Raw genomic sequence first — 22,444 nt, 5'->3', positions numbered from 1 at the left:
TTAAAACCGTCAGATTTCAGTGGAAAATTGCAAAGAGTCAATTAAAAACAGCTTTTGAAAGTCTTTGCTAGGTTTGTACGAGGATAAAAACATCCTCAGGTAGTGTAGATTCAAGTTTTTAAAATCATGGCCCCAGAGGTAGAGTGGGCACTGTTCTGAAGAACAGTAAGGTGTTCTGTAGAACAGTACGACCAAGGTAGCTCAGGTGAGCGTTGTGGCCTATTTTCCTCTTGCTACTCTGGCAATCGGAATTTAAATTCTGAATTTAAAAATAGAACATATCTTTGTAATTTCAAATAAACACACAGAGGTTTTAATGACATTGTTTTTTATTAATCTTGAATGGGATGGTCAACCAAGTACTGATTATGAATAAGCTTTCCACAAAAAGGAGGTATCCTAATTCGATCATTTTTCCTCTTAAATATTGATACATCTTGATACATAGAGGTGCGTTTGGTTTTGTCACTGTAACATCTGCCTGAGGCATTAAACACAACGACGTCAGTGTGTTTTATTTTTCATTTATTTTAACATTTCAAAAAGGTCCAATATGACCAATATAGCTTAACCAGAGAAGCAACATTCACTCAAGCTTGTGAAATAGATTCACTGAAGTTCACATTCTACATACAACATTCACTCAAGCTTGTGAAATAGATTCACCAGAGTTCACAATCTACAACATTCACTCAAGCTTGTGAAATAGATTCACCAGAGTTCTACAACATTCACTCAAGCTTGTGCTGACTAGTAAAAGAGCGAGCGTTTTTATACACGTCTATAAGTTGGGCATTTCAACAATATCATACCTCATTATATAACCTTGGAATTTTTACCCCAGGTATTCAATGAAAAAGAAAATACACTTGTATCCGACATATACAAAAACTGATTAGCATGCTACGTACATGTATGATTCATCAAATATGGTCCTTGTAACTCTGAAGTTTACATGTGATTTCCAAAGTCTTGTAATACAGTGTCACAGTATCCCAACCAATGAGAACAAAATCCGGTTATTTGTTGTTTTTTTTCTTTGAGAAACTTTTTACACATGATGACATGCTTCTCAATAAAATTATTGCAATGGGAATACATAGGTAATATTTATATATATCCAGAAAAGGTGATTTTGATTATGTCAGATCTACTGCATGATTTGCTGTAATAGTGTGGGCTTCCAAAACTTCGATAAAAATTTTGATCAATATGTTGTGTTTTTTTTTCAGTCATTTCCACAGAAACCAGTGGCCACACAAATCATAATGCACTTAATCCTGAGATATGATTATAGTGATATATGTCTGAATACACATAAAGGTATTGTAAAACAAGAATGCCCATGTTAAAACTGACTAAATTCATTTTAAAGATTACAATAGCACATTTCTCTCTCAAAGAGATCCTTGTAATAATGTGTTGCGTGATATATTGAGAAAACTTCCACTTAAAACCACTCTAAAATATATTAGCAATAAAACAAACAACAATGTACTAATATATTGAAGAGTTTACAAAGTAAACATTCTATCTTACCGTCCTGTTCCATCAACATGAATTTTTACAAAATGTGAAAAAAATGTTTTTCTCGTACATTTACAAACACATCAGTAATACCAGACAATATATTAATCAAAACTGTCACTGTCAAAGGACTCTTACTCCACAGTTTTTTTTAAATTAAAATATGCAGTCAATGTGACTTGTTCCTATATATATACATACATGATATAATTCAAGCAATGCATATTAATCACAATACTGCAATCCCAAATTATATCATAGATTACACATAATCAACGAACTGCAGTGCATGTGTTCACAAATCTTTCCTACGCTATACTAATTCTTGTCTGAATTTACACAAAATCAATGATTTACAAAGGCTTTATGTACAATCAAGGGAATAAAAAGTCAAACTTTGATATATTCATTGCATAAAAACAAACATTTGCTACAAGAGGTAATGCACTGATGCATACTGAGCAAAAGCCACATGAACATCACAACACTGCTACAAATTCACATTATCATGTCATCAACTCCTGCTTCATGTCATAAAAATGGTCAGCTTTTAAATTATATATATAAAAAAAGACTTGAATAAATAAAACAAAGGCAAGAAAGGAATGTTGGGTAACAATAAAAATTCAGAGCTCTGTGACCGGGGATACACAGTCTGGATCTACACATGATCAGGGATAGTTACAAAATACACAGGGCCAGTGAAAAGTCAGAATCTACTGTACAGACAGTACACCCATGGATATAGTCTGGATCTACTGTACAGAACACCACACACATGGTCAGGGATACAGTCTGGATCTACTGTACAGTACACCATATACATGGCCAGGGATATAGTCTGGATATACTGTACAGTACACCACACACATGGCCAGGGATACAGTCTGGATCTACTGTACAGTGCACCATATACATGGCCAGGGATATAGTCTGGATCTACTGTACAGTACAGCATACACATGGCCAGGGATATAGTCTGGATCTACTGTACAGTACACCACACACATGGCCAGGGATACAGTCTGGATCTACTGTACAGTACACCATATACATGGCCAGGGATATAGTCTGGATCTACTGTACAGTACAGCATACACATGGCCAGGGATATAGTCTGGATCTACTGTACACACAGTACAAAATACAAGTAAAATATGGCACCAAACTGAATGAACTGAACCATTTGTAAAAGATTAATCAAAATCAACTGAGAATATGTGGATGAATGAATGTGAATGAGGATTATCACTGTAATCTTGTTATTATTGCTTTGTACTAATGTCTCTCCATCAACTCATACAGTGGACTCTCTCTCTCTCTAACAGAAACACACACACACACACACCCTCTCTCTCACACACACAATCATGTATACATTGCTCGACTACACCATAACAATTGAAGACATTGATTATAATCAAATACTTAATATATCAAAACCAATGGATTTTTTTTTCAATTTTCATATCACAATTAAAACCTGCATCTCTTTTTGATAGACTTCTGTCATGATCAATTGGCTACTTTGGTAATAAAACAATTCCTAAATTATCACACCAGCTATAAGAATATGTTAGGACAAGCTGACCAATCGCCTTTCTCTTTACAATTCCAGTATCGTCCATTGTACATATGTATGGGACTTCCTGTAATAGAGTCTTGTTTCATTTCAAACCACACTGCCTGGTATCCTTTAACTGGTTCTCCTGAAATAATCAATACACACAATATTTTATAAAGCGATATGCGATATATTGGACACTTTAACAAGTCTATCAAAAAAGTCTTGTTAATCATTTTATGCAAATATTTTATAAAAACTGAATGTTTTATAACCCATTTCTAAGTTCTTTTCTCACTGTCATTACAAAATACACTTCAAATTCCAACTTTTTAAAAACTGTAAAACCAACATGTTAAAATATAGCTGTCATGTATTTTGTAATATTTATTATGTGCTATCTCCTTCATGTTTATATCATTATTGATCAGTTTTAATTAAAAACAGTTAAATATAATCTTCGGCGATTGAAATTCCCAACGTTTTCACAGAATTATAAGAAAAACTGTCTGCCCGATACGTATTGGAAGTTATTTTTTCGATACGATACATTCTTGAATATCGATACGTATCGATATATCAATATATTGATACAACCCTAATTAACTTCCTTATCCACTAGCCATCCATCTACCCTGTCATTATTCTTATTACCCACTAACTATCCCTCAATTCCTATTCATCTTCCTTACCCACTAACTATCCCTCTACTTTTCTTCCTTTCCCACAAGCTATCCCTCTACCCCTTTTATCCTCCTTACCCCTTTTGGCTGCCTCCTCTGCCTCAGCTTCACGTTTTTTCCTGGCAGCCCTCTGTTTTTCTTCTAGCTGTAGTTTGAATTTATTGGCTTCGTCCCATTTTCCTTCCTCCATGGCCCGCTGATCTGGTCTCAGACGGGAGTCTGTCGGTGCCACGCCTTCCTCCGGTTCATTAAGTGTCACAGCCAGTGATGTGAAATTATACATCTTCTCTGCTCCTGGCCTGTAGGTAAATGTTAAAAGAAAAAAAGGAGAAATTATAATAAGTTTTTTTTTTAATTATTTCAAATGCAAAATTGTTTCTTTAAAATTGTATTCTTTGAAATTTTTGCCTCTGAATCATTTTTGTTCTTTTCACCCTCATTTGGCAAAATAAAAACTTTGTTTTCATAATATACTCTAAAGGAGAAGAGTATATCTATTAAAATGCAATTGCTAAACCAGAGGCCCATGGGCCACATCGCTCACCTGAGCACATTGGCAAGGCAAAAGCACAAATCAGTTCAGTATTGAAAAGATTACGGGGGGGGGGGGGGGGGGGGGGGGGGGCTTGAATTTTAAACTACCTGATGATGCTTCCATGTCAATATATAATTTGTTTTAACAAATGGCTTTGTTGTACTTGAGAAGATTTTTTTAAAAAATTCCCATATCTTCCTTTGTAAAAATTTGATCCCCCATTGTGGCTCCTCCCTATCCCAGGGGTCATCATTTGAACAAACTTGAATCTACACTACCTGAGGATGCTTCCATATCAATATGACTAAACATAGCTTTTCTGTTCTTGAGAAGAAATTTTTTTCTATATGTTCCTATGTAAAACTTTGATCCCCTAATTGAGCCCCACCCTACCCTCGGGGGTCATCATTTGAACAAAATTGAATTTACACTACCTGAGGATGCTTCCATATCAAAATGACTAAACATGATTTTCAGTTCTTGAGAAGAAGATATTTTCCTATATGTTCCTATGTAAAATTTTCGATCCCCCATTATGGCCCATCCCTATCCCCTGGGGTCATCATTTTAACAAACTTGAATCTACACTACCTGAGGATGCTTCCATATCAAAATGACTAATCATGGATTTGCAGTTCTTCATCAGAAGATATCTTCTTATATATTTCTAGTTCAGACTTTTATCCTCCATTGTGGCCCCACCCTACCCCAGGGGGTCTTGATTTGAACAAACTTGAATCTACACTACCTGAGGATACTTCCACATAAATATGATCAATCAGGGCTTTGCTGTTCCTGAGAAGAAGATTTTTAAAGATTTTTCCTATATATTTCTATGTAAAACTTTGATCCTCCATTGTGGCCCTGCCCTACCCCCGGGGGGTCAGGATTTGAACAAACTTGAATCTACACTACCTGAGGATGCTTCCATATAAATATGAACAATTAGGGCTTTGCTGTTATTGAGAAGAAGATTTTTAAAGATTTTTCCTATATATTTCTATGTAAAACTTTGATCCTCCATTGTGGCCCCGCCCTACCCCCAGGGGTCATGATTTGGACAAACTTGAATCTACACTACCTGAGGATGCTTCCATATAAATATGACTCATCATGGCTTTGCTGTTCTTGAGAAGAAGATTTTCAAAGGTTTTTCCTATATATTTCTATGTAAAAATTTGATCCTCCACTGTGGCCCCGCCCTACCCCTGGGGGTCATGATTTGAACAAACTTGAATCTACACTACCTGAGGATGCTTCCATATAAATATGACTCATCATGGCTTTGCTGTTCTTGAGAAGAAGATTTTCAAAGGTTTTTCCTATATATTTCTATGTAAAAATTTGATCCTCCACTGTGGCCCCGCCCTACCCCCGGGGGTCATGATTTGAACAAACTTGAATCTACACTACCTGAGGATGCTTCCACATGAGTTTCATCTTCCCTGGCTTTGTGGTTCTTGAGAAGAAGATTTTTAAAAGATGCTACTAATTTTTCACTAATTCTTCATCATCTCCTCTTGAAAGAGGGCGTGGCCCTTCATTTGAACAAACTTGAATCCCCTTCACCCAAGGATACTTTGTGGCAAGTTTGGTTGAAATTGGCCCAGTGGTTCTTGAGAAGAAGTCGAAAATGTGAAAATTTTACAGACGGACGGACGGACGGACGGACAGACAGACAGACAGACAGACAGACAGACAGACAGACAGACAGATGGACAGACGGACTACAGACAAAATGTGATCAGAAAAGCTCACTTGAGCCTTCGGCTCAGGTGAGCTAAAAATAATTCTAAGAAAAGTTTGCCTGCATATGTTAAATGAGACCAACAAAAATATAAATATTTTATAAAGACAATGAACTCACGGTAATGGCCTCTTCTCCCAGATACAGATGTGTGGGCCCGTCTCAAACACAGGCTTTCCTTTGTTGGACTCGTCAATGTGCACCACCTTGGCGGCCTCCATTCTTTTGTCCCAGGTTCCTGTTAGGACCCACTTAGCAGCACCCTCTTGATCGGTCACCACCCCCGTAACCTGTCATAATCAAGTATGTGTATATATTTGTCTTACATTTTGAAGTCTGACATACTTTTTACGTGATCATTTTTCAGAATTTATCTCAAAAGCTCTCTTTGGAACAAACTTTTTCGTATCTCAATCTAAAAATTTTATTGAAAACAGGACATTAAAAATTTACATGTATCTCTCACCTTTCTTGGAATTTCTCTGGAGAAGTAACTATAGGCAGAGTACTTGAGATGACATTTGTCTTGTGTTTTGTGATTGGTTATATCCATTTCACCATGGTTATCCACCCATAACTTGCCCACAATGATGTTGTGAACAGTTGTGGTAACTTTTCTCCAGGTGTAATGATTGCCTGACTTCTTAAATACAAGGTGGGCTATACCTACACAGAAATAACAGGAAATGATCAGTGTAACAAGCAGTGGCCAGGTCCTGGGCAAACCTGCTCGCTTTTCTAACTTATTTTTAGTCTGTCTCAAAACTATAAACCAATTTCAGGTGCTGCTTTCATGTCTAATTTATAGCAAACTAAAGTTACCTAGTACTATGTTTCAATTTGCGACAGTAAGCAATAAGGGTTATGAATTTTCAAAGATTTAATTATACAGAATGCATTTCCTATTTACAATCTCCTGCCTAATTTTAATTTATACCTTTTTATCCATGGAAGAAATACTCTTTGCTAAGAAAGATAACTCAATTTCTGACAATTTTTTTCTTCAAATTTTGACCTAGACCGTATAATACTAAAATTACTTGAATTTTACATTTTATTTTATCGCCACCTTTCTAAGGAAATTGCAATAACAGAAAAAATTCCAAATTAGTGATTAGAAGCTTGGCTTAGACTTTGAGATCTTTCTTATTGGAAATGTTTATTATAATTCCTTGATTTTTATGGTTAGTCACAAGAATTGTGTACAATCTATCTAAACATGCACCCAATTACAAACATGCCTGGTACATGTTTATCATTCCAAGTCAATAAACTATTCAAATGACAGAGTAAATCTTCAGTGAAATTGTGAAACAGAAAAACAACAACAAAAGCTTGAATAAGATATAAATTCCTTTGAATTTAATGTTATCCCTGACAACACAGTGCAACACGATAAAGCATTGACTAGTATATACATTAATGTGACCATGTGTCCAAAATAGTGATGTGGACTCAGTATACTGTTTGAACCATTAACCCCATACTTCATTAGAGGATGCAAGTGGGCTGATAAAGAAATCTTCGAATCGTTTATTCAAAGGTCAGGTCAAAGCAGTCAGAGGAGTTAACAATATTTTTGAGCTCTTGGATGTACTCTCATTATAAGTGGCTGAAGTACAGTTTGCAAAAGTAACTCTCAAAATGTCCTGTTTGTCAAAACAATCCTTGCTACCATAATAAGTTCTGACCTTTTACCAAAAAAATTCAATAGGCTTCTTCCTGTGTCCACTTCATTCCTGCAGCATGTATGAGACTGAGAAAACCAATGTCACTCTTAAAACAGGAAATACATGTCACTATCTTGACCTTGATCTTATGACTCTTTTGCAAAAGGTTTCAAGTACCCCTACAGCAAGTATAAGCCTGGACGTCAAAGGGTTAACTTTAAAACTGTGTCCACTATATTCATATGAATGCATTAACATACAAACTGACCAAACACCATATCTCCTCACAACTTTGTTGCAAGGGGGAGGAAGACAATGCATTTGTGCTTGTCTCACTCTGGAATATGGCTTGACCAATAACACAAATTTCTGAAGACATAGTGACTAGACAATTATAAGGAAGCAAGCAAGACAGATTAAGACTGTGTACGTGAGTAGGGATAAGAATGCATAACTTTACCAAAAGCCATTCCCTTAACACACAGATGGCTACTTAAAGAATTCAAACGTATTACCCTGGGGTGTTATTTGAAAGTAACTGCCCTTGAATTTACTAGCTATAGCCATCTCCTGGTAGAGTATCCATTCTCTTCCCTCTCTGTGAACAGCAGCCAAAGGAGGGTGATGGCCCACCTTAAAGTCAGGCAAAAAAATCAACCAAAGTCACCAAAAGAAAAAGACCCAGTGTACTATTCTGTATCAAGCAAGAAAGCATAGCAAAGTAAAGCTTTTAAGATTATATAAATAATCTATATTTTTTATGAAAGCATGTGAAATAATGAAAATGTAAAAATAATTCTACGGTACTCTGCTTTGCTCTCTTGTTTGTCTTCCAGGAGTGTTTCAGGTAAAAAGGAGAGTAGACAAGATGCTATTTCATATGGTTGTTTACCTTGCTGATAAAAAAGAAAATACATACTATTAAAGTGCTTTATCATTTGCCACAAAATCATTTTTATAATTACTCATTACTGAAATGGCATCTTATCTAGGAGTCTATACAGCAGGACCAGCACCTAGGATCTAGAGGTTACAAAGTCATCAACACTCTGTGAGTTTGCACTTTCTTACCAAGAGGAATAATTTGGAGATATTTTCCTCGAAATTTGCTCCCCATTGTGAATTCCTGCCACAATGACCATCCATTGCCCTCTGTATATTGGGAGGCTGTGGGCGGATGGTGGCTAACCTAGTATTACAAACAACCAATCAAATTCATTTTACCTTTCTTAGCCCAAAGCTGGGTCAGTGTCCAGTCAGGAGTGTCTCACAATTATTCATATTATATACATATATAATTACACTAGTTGGTAAAAATCTTCTTCCTTTTTTTTTTTTTTTTTTGCTAAACATCAGAAAAAAGATGATTTATTTGACACATACACTCATAATAAACTCATAATTTTCAAATCTCTATAATTACCAGTACAATGTACTTTTAAAACTACACTGTGTGATGGACTCTTCTTCTAGGCATACAAGAAACTTACAATAAACACTGAATAAGACAGTAATTCCTTTCACTTTCAGCCTGTAGGTCTTTTAAAATAAGTTAAATAAGATAACTTAAGAGAATAAAATTACTTGCAAGAAATCTAAATGACTGGACTAGTTGTGAACCTTTCCAGATCATTTCTAAAACAGTTTCTGTTACCTAAAAGTTTTTCTTCTTCAAAATTTTTTCACAGCATCAGATAAATTTTCTCAATTCTATCCTTAATTTTTTTTTATTTGGTTATTAAGCAACCTATCATAAAAATCTCCAATATATTTTATGCCTACTAAGATTCCTATTGTACCTGTTCTGCGAATGACTTCCAGCCCAGGTCATCTGTTCTGTCACATTCATATGTTTCTCCAAGAAGAGGATTGAATGGTTTTGTGGTACGATTGGTGGTAGTGGAGTAAGAAGAGATTGTAAAGGCTGCCACATGGACCAACTGTTCAGCCGAATCCTCACATGCTGCTGCACGATCTAGACAGTCCGAGTATTCAAAATCCTCAGTCAAACGCTGCAGCATGGACAATGGTTCGCTAAAATTTACCTGTTCACAAATAAAATATCTGTATAGTTTATGATCTTGTTTATCAATTAAATAGCTTTCCATCCCTTTTGATGACACAAGAAACCAATGTAAACATTTTATAACACAGCATTTAAAGAGGATGAATAGTACATGTATTTTCTTTCCTCTATAAGTAGCAAGAGAGATCAAAATTAACATTTTCAACCTGTCAGTGGGCTGCCAGGATGTCAAAGTTACAGACCAATTAATTAATGTTGTAATGTAACTTACAGGCATAGGGATAACTTACGGGCATAGGGATAATTTACAGGCATAGGGATACTTTACAGGCATAGGGATAAGTTACAGGCATAGGGATAACTTACAGGCATAGGGATAACTTACAGGCATAGGGATTTTGGAGAGATCTTTTCCTATACAGTTCTTCATTATACTCCAAAGATTGAGACTGTAGTTTGGCTTTGGTGGGATCGTTGTTCGTCTTACTCGAGCTCCTTTTCGGACTGTGGTGGGTTTAGCTACCACAAGCTGAGTGTCCCCATTCTTCTTCATATCTCCACTGGCATTTCTTTTGACACGAGATTTCACACTTGCTGTAGGCTGGAAAAGAATTTGAACCATCAGAAAATTTTAAAAATACAGTGCTTATCTAGATGAACTACCAGTATGTAATTTTACATGTAAAGATGAGATTAGTAATTTTCATGATACTGTGCTTCTTAGGTATGGAATTCTTTCTCTGAATATTGAGTTTACAGTATAATACATTCATACTTAAATTTTAGGGGAAAGGGCAAATTCAGAGTTAAATTCTATATCTGAGTGCTACATATATAATACATCACTTTTGATGTGCTTTAACTGTAATGACATGAGGCTCTGTTTAGGTGCTCTATAAAAGCTTTTATGGCAGACCTGTTTGGAGGCCCCCTGTTTAGACTTGTGGGAGTAGACTCTGGCTTCCTGTCCCTCGGATTCTTCAGCTTCACTGCTGAGGTCACTGCTTCTTTCATCAGCCTGGCTGTCAAAACTTAAGCTACTGTCTGTCCTTCTATAAAAAATCCATGCTTTACAATAATAAGATATAGAATCAAACTTAAACTACTGCCTGTCCTTCTGTAAAAAATCCATGCTTTACAATAATAAGATATAAAATCAAATTTTAGGTGGTTAACTGTGAGACAGTAAACTATCGGACAAGTGGATTATATCTTATCTCAGTCCAAATTCAACAATAGCCAATGGTAACTAATGAAAATATATGAGAATATGCTTGCATATTTATAATTATATATCTATCAATGATCATCAAACTGATTGCTGAGGTCATGCACATGCCACAATTTTAATCAATGCACCTTATATTGGCATATATATATATATATATATATATATATATATATATATATATATATATATATATATATATATATATATATATATATATATATATATATATTTGTGCTTTAGTTTTGCAACATTTATACATGTATATGTTCTGATTGAAAACTATAGCAGACCTGTGTTTTGTTTGAGTGTGAGGGAGAGCAACTTCAAATTCCTCAGCCTGGTAATCCAAAGCATCATAGAAGTCCTCCTCATCTGACCCCCCAGGCCCTACAAAAGAAAAAAGGATACTCATAGGAAATTAACACAATCATACTAACATTATTAAATTTTTTAAATATACTTTTTGCTGATTAGCATAACTATAAATCTAAAGTTGAAACTGATAGATACAGTTATTATCAAAAATTACTCCTACAGAGAAATTGTAATATATGTATTAGAAGCACTCTGCAAAATACCAAACCCTCGTGGTAACTAATTTTATTTCACTCTCCCCTTAAGATCAGCCACAAAAAATGAAATCCAATAAACTGTAGATACAGTATTAAAGTACTCTACAGAAAGATTGGTCAATAATTACAACATACTATTAATTATTCAGTACCTCATAACCCTATACATGTATGTAATATTGTGTCTATACTTCTGTTAAAGGCTTGTTCAGTGTTTTCTAGCCTAATTTACCTTTCTTGATTGGGGCCTGTCCCATGGATTGTTTGGCTTTGGCTTCCAAGGTAACCTGTTCTTTGGCAAGGTGCTCCACCATCTCCTCTAACTTCATCCTTTGTTCGTGTTCATAATTGACAATCTTCTGTAGTCTCTTCACCTGATTCTGGGCTACATCAAGGTACTCCCCACAAGCCTAAATATAGCACAGATTATCTATATCACACGATCCTCCTTAGATACAACAAGTGACTTCTATTTCTACACTCCATAACTTAGAACTTCCATAACCATAACACACATTTCTAGATCAGTCTGTCATTTTCATAGAATTACCTGGACAATCCACAGATGGGGTGAGATGTACTTATAAAATTCTATTTTTGGACGTAAATATATAAGTCTCCAGTCAGTGAAATACAGCTTAATTGACAGTACTTTTTATATCCTCTGTCTACATGAACAAGGTCATACTCCTTCATGATAACACGATAAAGTTTCCTGATAAGAGTGGCAATGACATTACCTAACTTCTATTATTTATACTGAAGTTTGAATCTGTAAATGACATCCATACAGTATAAAAAAGGGCTATAATTAATCTAGTTAATGTAACATGAATGTTTAATCTCACAATATTAATATTTATCAATATCAAGTTAATCATGTTTATGTAGATTTTCTCAAATACAAAATGAGACACTGACTTTAGTCATTACATCACTTAACATTCTAAAATCAAATCTTGCTCTAACATGATTATAATTGATTGCAGAAGGTAAATTTAAATTAGTAAACTTAAATATTTACATTTGCTGTGTTTTTCTACTAAGCCAACTGTGAAATTGATTTGAATGCCATTTTCGTGTATACTCACGCGTAGAAATATGCAGAGAAACTCGCGCTAAAGTGACATCACAATGAGGCTAGAGACATTTATAATAAAAATGTAACGATATAGGGCAGCGAATAATTCAGTCATTGAGTATATTTTTGGTGCTTTTAAACCTGTTTTAAAAATGTTAATATAAGGAATGTTTTTAAGTTTAGTGTGCTTCATGAAATATGCCTACATGACAAGTCTGTGTGATTTACACACCAATAACTCACACCAAACTTAAAAACATTCCTTAAATGTTGATGGAATATTTACTAAAATACTGAGTACAATTTTTTTTGCCCAAACCTAAGTATTTATATAGAAAACTAGAAATATGACTCATTTTAAAAACCTGATTCTTTTTGCTCTTCATTGAATTTAACATTCTGATCAGCATTAAGCAATGTCCTCACCTATTGGCCAACCTTTTCAAAGCTGATTGGTTGAGGAGCAGAGTCAAATCAAAGAAGAAACACAATAAACATTTTACAAATAGATTTTTAATTTGTTCTATTTATTCAAAAAGAAACTTTATATCTATAGTCTCTGACATTACAAACTAAAAGTACCTCTTTTTTGCTTTAGGCATTTAGTGTAAATTAAATCTTGTCAATAATTGGTGCTGTACAGAGTTGGAAATCTACCATATATTTAGATTTCTTGGTTAATGGCTATAATAAGATGATGTGGAGATAATGTAGTGCAATTATTAGCTCCACTACTGCAACTTGATTGGAAGGTGGTTTGTTAAATCCCTGCGTAATATCTAGATACCACTTAAATGTATATCAATTGTTTGTTTTCAATAAATCTATAAGAAAACTATAAGATGCTATAAAATACATTATTTCTAGAATGTAACATGATACATTTCAAAGGGCGATATAATACATTTTGGAGTGTGATATGATACATTTTGGAGTGCTGTCTGAAACATTTTGAAGTGTGATATGATACATTTTGGTATGTAATATGATACATTCTAAAGTGCTATATGACACATTTTTGAGTGCTATATGATCATGATGATAGTATGATACATTTTAGAGTGTTATATGATACATTTTGGAGTGTGATACGGCACATTTTGGAGTACACATATGTCATGCCTTATTTGCTTCATTGGGATATTTTTGGTGCTCTATAAACATTGTTTTATCTAAAGCCTACCCAGCAGCAAAACATAAATTTTGGATTACATCAACAACTGTTTAACTTAACAGTATCTGTAACTAGAAAAAATATGACTCACATGCCAATGACCAGCATAGTTTGATGTCCATCTAGTGTTTAATATAATAGCATTTCTGATACACCTGTAACTCTTTTTTTTAATTAATTTTTCTTCACTGATCAAAAGCAGCATCAACTGAAATGAATTTGTAGTGCCAGTCTGACAATTTTGCATTCAATTGTAAATTTTTGACGTACATCCACTACATCGACAGACAGCTGTGCTGACAAATTGAACATGCATGTTATTCAATTCTTATAATATTTACCATACATTTAACAATTTTACAGTAAATTGAAAAAGTAACACTTGAATAAATTATGCCTGTTTAAAGAATACACACCACATTTGTATAGCTAAATTGATGGAGCAACTGTTGCTATTCAATGTGAATGTGATTTTTTTTTTTTCTTTCTTTTTTGCTTGTGGTGTTGCACATGTACCGCTTTCAAACAGCTAAAGCCACGAACCATCATATTTGGCCCTGTCTTTTTCACAAAAATAAAGTTTCGGTTCAAGAAGAGTACTATACGTTAAATATTAGAGGACAACATTCTTCTTTTCCATACATAACTTATATCGTTATATAATGCGCCATTAAACACGTGCGACGGTTGGAAAATGCGACGGTTTCATAAAAACGTTAAAAAATGCCGTTTTTTCGACAGATTTTCCCAAAGTTAGATGTGGCCACAGTCAAGAACAACTTTTATACTTCCCATAGATATAGATATTACCGATACAAATCTTTATGTTTAATATCGTTGTTGTTCGTGGTTGTGGCCAATATGAAATTTGATTTTATATTTAAATTTTGATGGATCAAATAATCCTTAATTTGTAGATCAATCGCTTACATTCAATTCATGTAATAATAAAAAAAATATAAATTTCACAAAATATGCTAGAAAATCAGTAAATTGTTCATTTAAAATGCTAAATGTGAAAAATAGTCAACTACATACATTTTCTGAAATAAATGTCTGGAAAAACTTTGTGGTTTTTACTATGACTAGGTCATTATGTATGACGTTACTAGTAATACGTCAGTTGTGACGTCATAAAGGCTGTAAATTATTTGGGATGTTGCTGAAAAGCTTTTAACGCTCTAGATAGTGCCCCTACATGTATTTACATGTATATGATTTAATTACATGTAAACCAAACTGGATGATACCATCAAATTACAAGTTATCAGAAATTCCCGCCACGGTGTCTTTCTTTACTACCCCTCCCCCCTTCCCTCCCTGAAATAATTCAAAATACTGTTGTTAGTAGTGTTATCAGGCATGACTTAAATTGTAAACAAATTAATAGAGAGTGTAGCAAAGATATCACGCTATACCTTTTTAAAACAAGCGAAATAATAATGATATGGGTTGCTGTCCAAAGTGAAAATTAAAAAAAAAAAAATAAAAAAAAGGAATGAAAAAAATACGCATTAAGATAATCATCTTATTTCCGCACCGAAATCCACCTTTTTTATGTACATGCAGAAGAATCATCTTAGTTGATTAACAAAATTCAGTTATATCGATGGCTTATACATGCTGATACAAAATAATGTATAGTTATAGTATACAGTTATGTAAGCACCAATATCGGGTTTCGTCAAAACACTTGCACTTGACGATCCCGCGCCCGTGAACAAAAACAAAAGAATATATCAGTATATTTTTAATATGTCTGTATTTATTAAAATCGAAGTGAGGCTATTGATGCATATGTACATAAAACATAAACCCGATCTTGTCATCCTTTGTGAAACATAATTCAAATATACCCCCAGTGAGTAAAATTGCATTAAATGCATGTCGTATATTTTAGACATCAGTATAAAATGTTTATGCATTTTTTGTACTGTGCTCCAAATATATCATTGTAACTAACACAATTTAATTATTAGTATAGTTATGCTTCAGATCGTCAGTCAGTGAAAGGGTAGTGATTATAGGTCTATTTAGACAAAACATAAATTAAATAGATAAGTACACTACATATAATTTACCCAAAGTTTTTATCCGTCATCATCTCTTCATTGCAACTTTATTAGTATACGGTTTTATCTAAGAATTCAGCGATGTGAAAACACATGGAGAGAGAGAGAGAGAGAGAGAGATCTTAGAATGTGTTTTAAAAAACAAATCAATAAACCGGGAATATGTTCTTTAAAACGTATGGTCGTAAGTTGTTTATAGCTAGATTTTTTTAAACCCAACGAAGTAGATTTTTTTTTTTTGGATAATAATTTTTGCTCTTTTTTTTTAAATCTATTGTCAGCTTATTCTGGTTAGTACACTTGTACCTCCTCCCTCAGTATAAACTATTAGTATCATGATATGTAGAATGGTAGATCCAAGACTTCCAGTTGAGATTGAAAAAAAAGAGGGGGGGTTACAAACTAATGGCAACAAAATTGTTAAAGACTTTCCTACTCCTCTTATTTTTTCCTCAATGAGAAGGGGGGTGGGGACTGGTTTGGCAGCGCCTCTTTTCACGAAAAAAAAAAATCATAAAGAAAATTGAAAAAAAAATATGTACGGACAACTCTTATTGCTTCTCCGAGTAAAATATTTTTAAGCAAGCTTTTGTTGATTAAAATCAATCTTGTGCTGATTGTGAGACAATAAAACAAGGATAAATGAACATCTGTACATGTATTTCAATTATGATAGTGACCTACATATCAGCAATATCAATGCAGCTCTACTCTTTTTATAAACCATAAAAACCATAATGTGCAAATGAAATCGAAAGTGTGGATTTTACACAATGGTTACGTGTGATAATAACGAAAAATTCCTCATGCTTAATCTTTTGATACATTTACATGGAAAATAATCATAGAATTTTCGCAGACTCTACCTTTACAAAATCCCTGCAGATATTAAGGTATTTGGAGAAAAAAATTCGTATATTTTACAAAAAATGGGGGTTGGGGGTTCCAGCAAATACTGTTAAATATATAATAATGGACAGTGACGAGTGATTTTTTAACAAATTTATTTTTCTTAAGAATATTTTTTGAAGTGTATTCTACTGTTTTCCATATTGCTCCAAAGAAACTTACATTAAGGGCTAGAATGTTTTGATGAGTTCTGTTTACTAATTAAACCATTCTGATAAATTGCGAAATCCCTTTCCAATTAATCTAAAATTTTCCCTGTTTCTGTATCGAAAACAAGGTTCAAATTATTGTTACAAATGAATAAATGGATTAGAAACAAGTCCTTCCAACTTTTTCCTTCTTCCTCTTGTCCAAATAATTTAGATCTTTTATACGTTAAAATACTCGCAATATCAGGATCTAAGAATTTTGCATTGAAAGTCTCTTTTAATTTAAACAAAACTTTTTGCAATTATACTTTTACCTACAATGTAGTTATAGAATTAGCTCTTCAGTTCCGAAACATTCGTTTCAAGATCATTTCAGGTATGTTGTCAATTATTTTTTTCCCGACTGCCCCCTTCCCAACTTTGAAAAACGATACTACGTGCCTGGACGCACATGCCAAAGATCAGCTTAATATCTGCTGGCCTGTAGGGAAAAATCCGGAACACTTAGTTGGTCAGACTATCGGCATTTGAAGCATGTTGTATATTGTTTATGATGATCTATACACAATACTTCACTAGGAGCGAAGCATCGCTCAAAAATGTGTTGAAGGGATATAAATAGAATGTTCCTTTTTTAAATATTATCATAGGGACCAGGTAGAATGAAAATATTCCAAGACAGTCACACAGATTATTATACTCCCGCTTGAAAAGTTGGGGTATATAGTGATGGGGGTGTCCTTTCGTCCGTCTGTGCCTCCGTCCATTACGTTTTGGGGTACACATCTCTTATCCGCAACTCCTCCTATACCACTCAATAAAATTTAATGATACTTTCGCAGAATCTTTGTTAGATAGTGCCATTTTGCACCTCCTATTTCACTTAATGATCGGACATATATTTCAGGTTTCCAATAGCAAAACATAGACACTGCCATTCTTTAAATAATATTTAGGGTACCCATCTCTTATCCGCAACTCCTCTTATACGCCTGAATAAATTAAAGATTTAATGATACTTTCACAGAATCTTTTTACATTGTGCCATTGTGCACCTCCTATTTCACTTTTGATCAGACACATATTTCGGGTCTCCCATAGCAAAACATGGACTTTGCCATTATAAATATATGATAGGCGGGGTATCATTTTGTGAGCTCAGTGCTCACAGTACCTCTAGTTTTTACTTCATGTATCTATATAATTCAATCAGTTAAACATGAGGTTACCATAAAGACGGCAAGTAAAATCAAGTTCCAAATGCTTTTAATCGTCTTAAAGTAATTATGATGTTTATTATATTATTAATACTAGTTTTAATTCAAAGTCACATATTCATACATGCAAAATCGATCAAGGAAATTTTTCCGCCCTACGACGTTACGTTACAGAAAATGATGTTTTACTAGCATTTTTCTTTTAAAACACCACCACACTTCAAACTCTCTTTTTCAAAAAATATAATCTATATCGAAAAAAGAAAAACGGCAAAGCAAAGCTAAAGGTCTGCACTATCAATTGACAAAAACCCGTTAATTTTTGACTCAGGGCCATTTTTGATGGTTCGTGGCTCTTGCTCTTTTATGACATCAAAATAAATTATTTTAACCTTTTGACCTCTCTGTGTTATGATATTATGAATGTCCCAGATTCAACATACTTTATAAGGAAAATACTATAAATATAACATGTTGCAATTAAATTATAAAAGACATAAAGATGTCATTTTCTGGTTTTGACATACTATTCAATACCAAAAGGAGGCTAGGGTATGTAGAGGCTAAGGTTAAAGATGTGGGATGTTTTCAAAAACATAACTGAATTTAGTCTTAAAAATATTTTGTACTTCTAGGAAAAAGTATTAAAGCAATGTTGTAAGGACAAAACATGTAAGTGACTGCTTTATACATGTTCCAAATCTATTTTCCTTGTAACTATCTTCTAAACTTTTGATTGTATCAACATATGATGCTAAAAATAGATTAAGGAAGGTGTTATGAAAATAAGTCAACAATATTTTACTGCATTTTATAAGCAGAAAGTAAATGCTAACATTCCTCAAGATTCATCAAGATACATGTACGGTAGGGTGCTAGCTCATACTTATATAATAAAAGGTAGTAAACTCACATTGATCATAGCATTGGTGGTGATCCTAAACATGGTTGCTCTTTCATTTATGACTTTCAGTTTTCCACCAGCTTCACTAGGGTTATCCATTGACTCCAGCTCTGTTAATGCTCTTTGAAGACCACTGCCGTGCTTGGCAATTAGATCATTGCATGTATTCATGTCCTCTAGTTTAGATGTCAATGTTTTTACCATATTCTGTAACTCATTCTTATCGGGCTCTGGTTCTACTTCTTCATCACTGTCTGCTAAAATAAACAACCAGAGATAAAAACAAAGGTTTCCCTGTCATAAGTCAACCATAATCAAGGAAGAGTCATCCTAGTATGCATCCCTAGACATAATATATTCAAATAAGGTTTATTATCTGAATCTGCTCTAAAAGGAAAAATCATTATTTAATAATTTTTAATACAGTTGAACTTCGGTATCTCAACACTGATATCTCGAACACCATGGATATGTTGAACTGATTTGGAAGTCCCAAACACTTAGCCTCTAAGAATTTTACCCTCGATATCTTGAATCTTCGGATATCTCGAAGTTTTTTCTCGGTCCCATCGAGTTCGAGGTAACAAGGTTTGACTGTATTTTATACATACAATCAGAATATACTGATTATAGGTAGTATCAGAGTAGACTCATAATATTCTTTGGATGCATTATTCCTAGCAGTTTGGTCCAAGCCAGGATTATAGTTTCTTAGGATAGACAGATGTCTGCACTTTCAGGTGTATCATTCATGCAAGTTGGCCCAAGTAGGGTTTACCATGTTTTCAGATGCATTTACTTGGAAAAGGATCTGTTTTGAAAAATTTAAAACCTGCAAATGCAGCAATAGTAGTATACATCCTTTGATGCATCATCCATAAAAATATCAATTCCAAACATTTACTTTAAAAGACCTGCTCCAGAAAATTAGCCAATGTCTATGCTTTTGGTATAGCATAAATTCTCCTCCACTTGCTCCAGATGAGCAGGCAGAGCTATTAATCTGCATTAGTATTAATATATCTCAATTAAAATATATGCAAGTACTTAAACATGATCAAAGAAGTCATTCATCAAAATGGTTTCATGCATGCATTATGAGCACAATGCTTCTCATATACAGGTAAACTTCGTTATCTCGACATCGACGGGACCATCGGAAAATGTCGAGATATCCGAGGTGTCGAGATATCAGAGTTGAGACTTGACATCCAAGATTTCACTGCATAGCAAAACAGACAAGCTTATTATATGTGCATGACCTCAATATAGACTGTAGCTCAACATATTTCAGAATTCCCTCTATAGTTATTAAAAATCTAAGAAGTTATTTTCAAAATCTTGTTTATAAAACGTGTTCTTAATCGAAATCTTTCTAAATTCACAAAGTTACATCATTCGCGTGTAACTTGCCTTTTTGTCAGAGCAGGATACGAAATGCGCTCTATAAACTTCGAACCGTATAAAGTCGACATCCGCTATACGGAAAAAATTAAATGCGGATTATTTTTTTCTCTTATTTCATTCAGGAAGAATGTATATTAAATTATTTTTTAAGAGATATGTGTATCTAAACTAACGTAGTGATGTTACAGATGCATGAATTACGACTGATTCGGTCAATCTTGTCGTTATTGGATTGTGTCCTGTTGAATACATTTTAACTACAAAAAATCATTAAAACATCTTTTAATTCCTTAGTTTGAATTATTCAGTGTGTTTGTTATTCATTGTAATTTAGTTACCTTTTTCAAATTTAAAAGTTATGGTAGGTTTCGATATAAATAACCGTCTGTACATTTACGCAGAATCACGTAGATTTAGCAATGATATAACCCAAGCTGAACATTAAGCAATTAACTTCTCAAAGACGCCGACGGGGCTTGGGATTCACCTACAAACACAATCTATAGAATTAATTAAGCACCGTGCAGTCAAAACATGGGTGTGAAAGGTGTGAAATTTTGACGTCGAGATACCCGGAGTCGTCCGTGCGTGACAAGCGACCCTATCTGACAAACAGGTAGGTTCAGTAGAGCAAAAAATTGCCGATGTCGACATATACCGGGTAAATTTTGCTCTTGGGACTTTGAATATACGTCGAGATAACCCGGGTTGTCGACATTACCGAGGTCGACATATCAGAGTTTTCGCAAATCATTTATATAGTAAATACTGCCGGGACCGCGGAAGGACGTCGACATATCCCAGGTTGTCGACATATCCGATGTCGAGATACCGAAGTTTACCTGTATTTACAAACTTGTATGTAGTATTTAATAATATTCTTAGAATAATGATGTTAAATTACCAGGTTCATTAAGCTTGATAGCATCAGCTTTGGCAAGTTCTAAGGCTGTCACCCATTTCTGACGCTCTACTTCTGAAGTTGCCTTGAGGTAAAATGTGTGGGTGCCACTGTTGGAGATGACTATTGTATTGGAGTCTTCTGTGTGGATGTATGCATTTGCGAGATTAATTGTACCCCTGCAAGTATGAGCCATTTCTGCCTGATTTCTGAAATAAAATAAAAATAGGCCATAATCAGATTAGTAATTATAGGCTCCTGTGAGGAAATCAGATAGACCCCCCCCCCCCTCCCCACACACACTTACTATGCTATTTTTAAAATCATTAAAGTATACGCACAGTTTGCAAGACAATGCAAGTAAAACTAATAGTAAATTGTGTTATTAACTGGCAATGGTATGATTAAAACCAAGGTGAATGAACAACATGTACGAGCTATAATCAGTAACACTGCAGCAAATTTTTCTTGGAGATAAACTAAGATTACAGATGTAAACTATGTCTATATATAATGAGATGATTAAAGATATTAGCTTAAGCACAGCTCTGGGGGTGGGGCAACATTTAAGAAACCTAAAAACTAGCATAGTTGTGCGAGGAGGTTAGACAAAAATTTACAAAACTTTAGATATGAATTGCCGCACAAATTGTACTTCTTTATTATCTAATATGAATGGATCACAGTTTCTATTTAAAGGAGCAAAACTGATTTGCATCCTGACCTGTAATAGGAAAGAAGTCCATTTTGCAGAACAAACCAACGCTTCTGGTAACCTCTCAAATAGTTTGTCCACTTGTACAACCAGCCACGATAGTTGGACTGGTGTACAGACCGATTATCAGACATCCTCCTGATGCCAACAACTATACTTCTTTAATTATTGAAAAAATTATATGTTTTCCTTGATATTTCTCATAAGATGGCTGTTCGTACACGTCACACACTCCTGTAATGATGCTAAATCCGACTTCCGTTTTTAATTATACTATTTATTTTACTTCTAATTTAAGAAAGATCATGCCGAGTTTGTCGGTTCTTGTACAAGAAATACAATTCTTTTTAATGTTTGTTT

General features: G+C 34.2%; 1 protein-coding gene across 1 annotated transcript; it reads right to left on the bottom strand.

Moving 5' to 3' along the window:
- Positions 1 to 508: 508 nt before the first annotated feature.
- On the bottom strand, positions 509 to 22,329 carry LOC133197609 (oxysterol-binding protein 1-like). The gene is given in 14 exon segments (XM_061333717.1): positions 509 to 3,236; positions 3,853 to 4,073; positions 6,177 to 6,346; positions 6,523 to 6,722; positions 8,242 to 8,375; positions 8,719 to 8,915; positions 9,526 to 9,771; positions 10,138 to 10,353; positions 10,669 to 10,804; positions 11,274 to 11,370; positions 11,788 to 11,965; positions 19,071 to 19,318; positions 21,373 to 21,578; positions 22,094 to 22,329. Coding segments are annotated over 14 exon segments (2,520 nt in total). The 5' UTR covers positions 22,219 to 22,329; the 3' UTR covers positions 509 to 3,090.
- Positions 22,330 to 22,444: the final 115 nt, after the last annotated feature.

This window comes from Saccostrea echinata, unplaced genomic scaffold, assembly GCF_033153115.1.
Source record: "Saccostrea echinata isolate AGI-Se365-2 ecotype Australia unplaced genomic scaffold, CSIRO_AGI_Sech_v1 ptg000030l, whole genome shotgun sequence".
In the NCBI taxonomy this organism is placed as follows: Eukaryota; Metazoa; Mollusca; class Bivalvia; order Ostreida; family Ostreidae; genus Saccostrea; species Saccostrea echinata.
The sequence above is the reverse complement of the archived record's forward strand: the minus strand, read 5'-3'. Positions and strand labels throughout refer to the sequence as shown.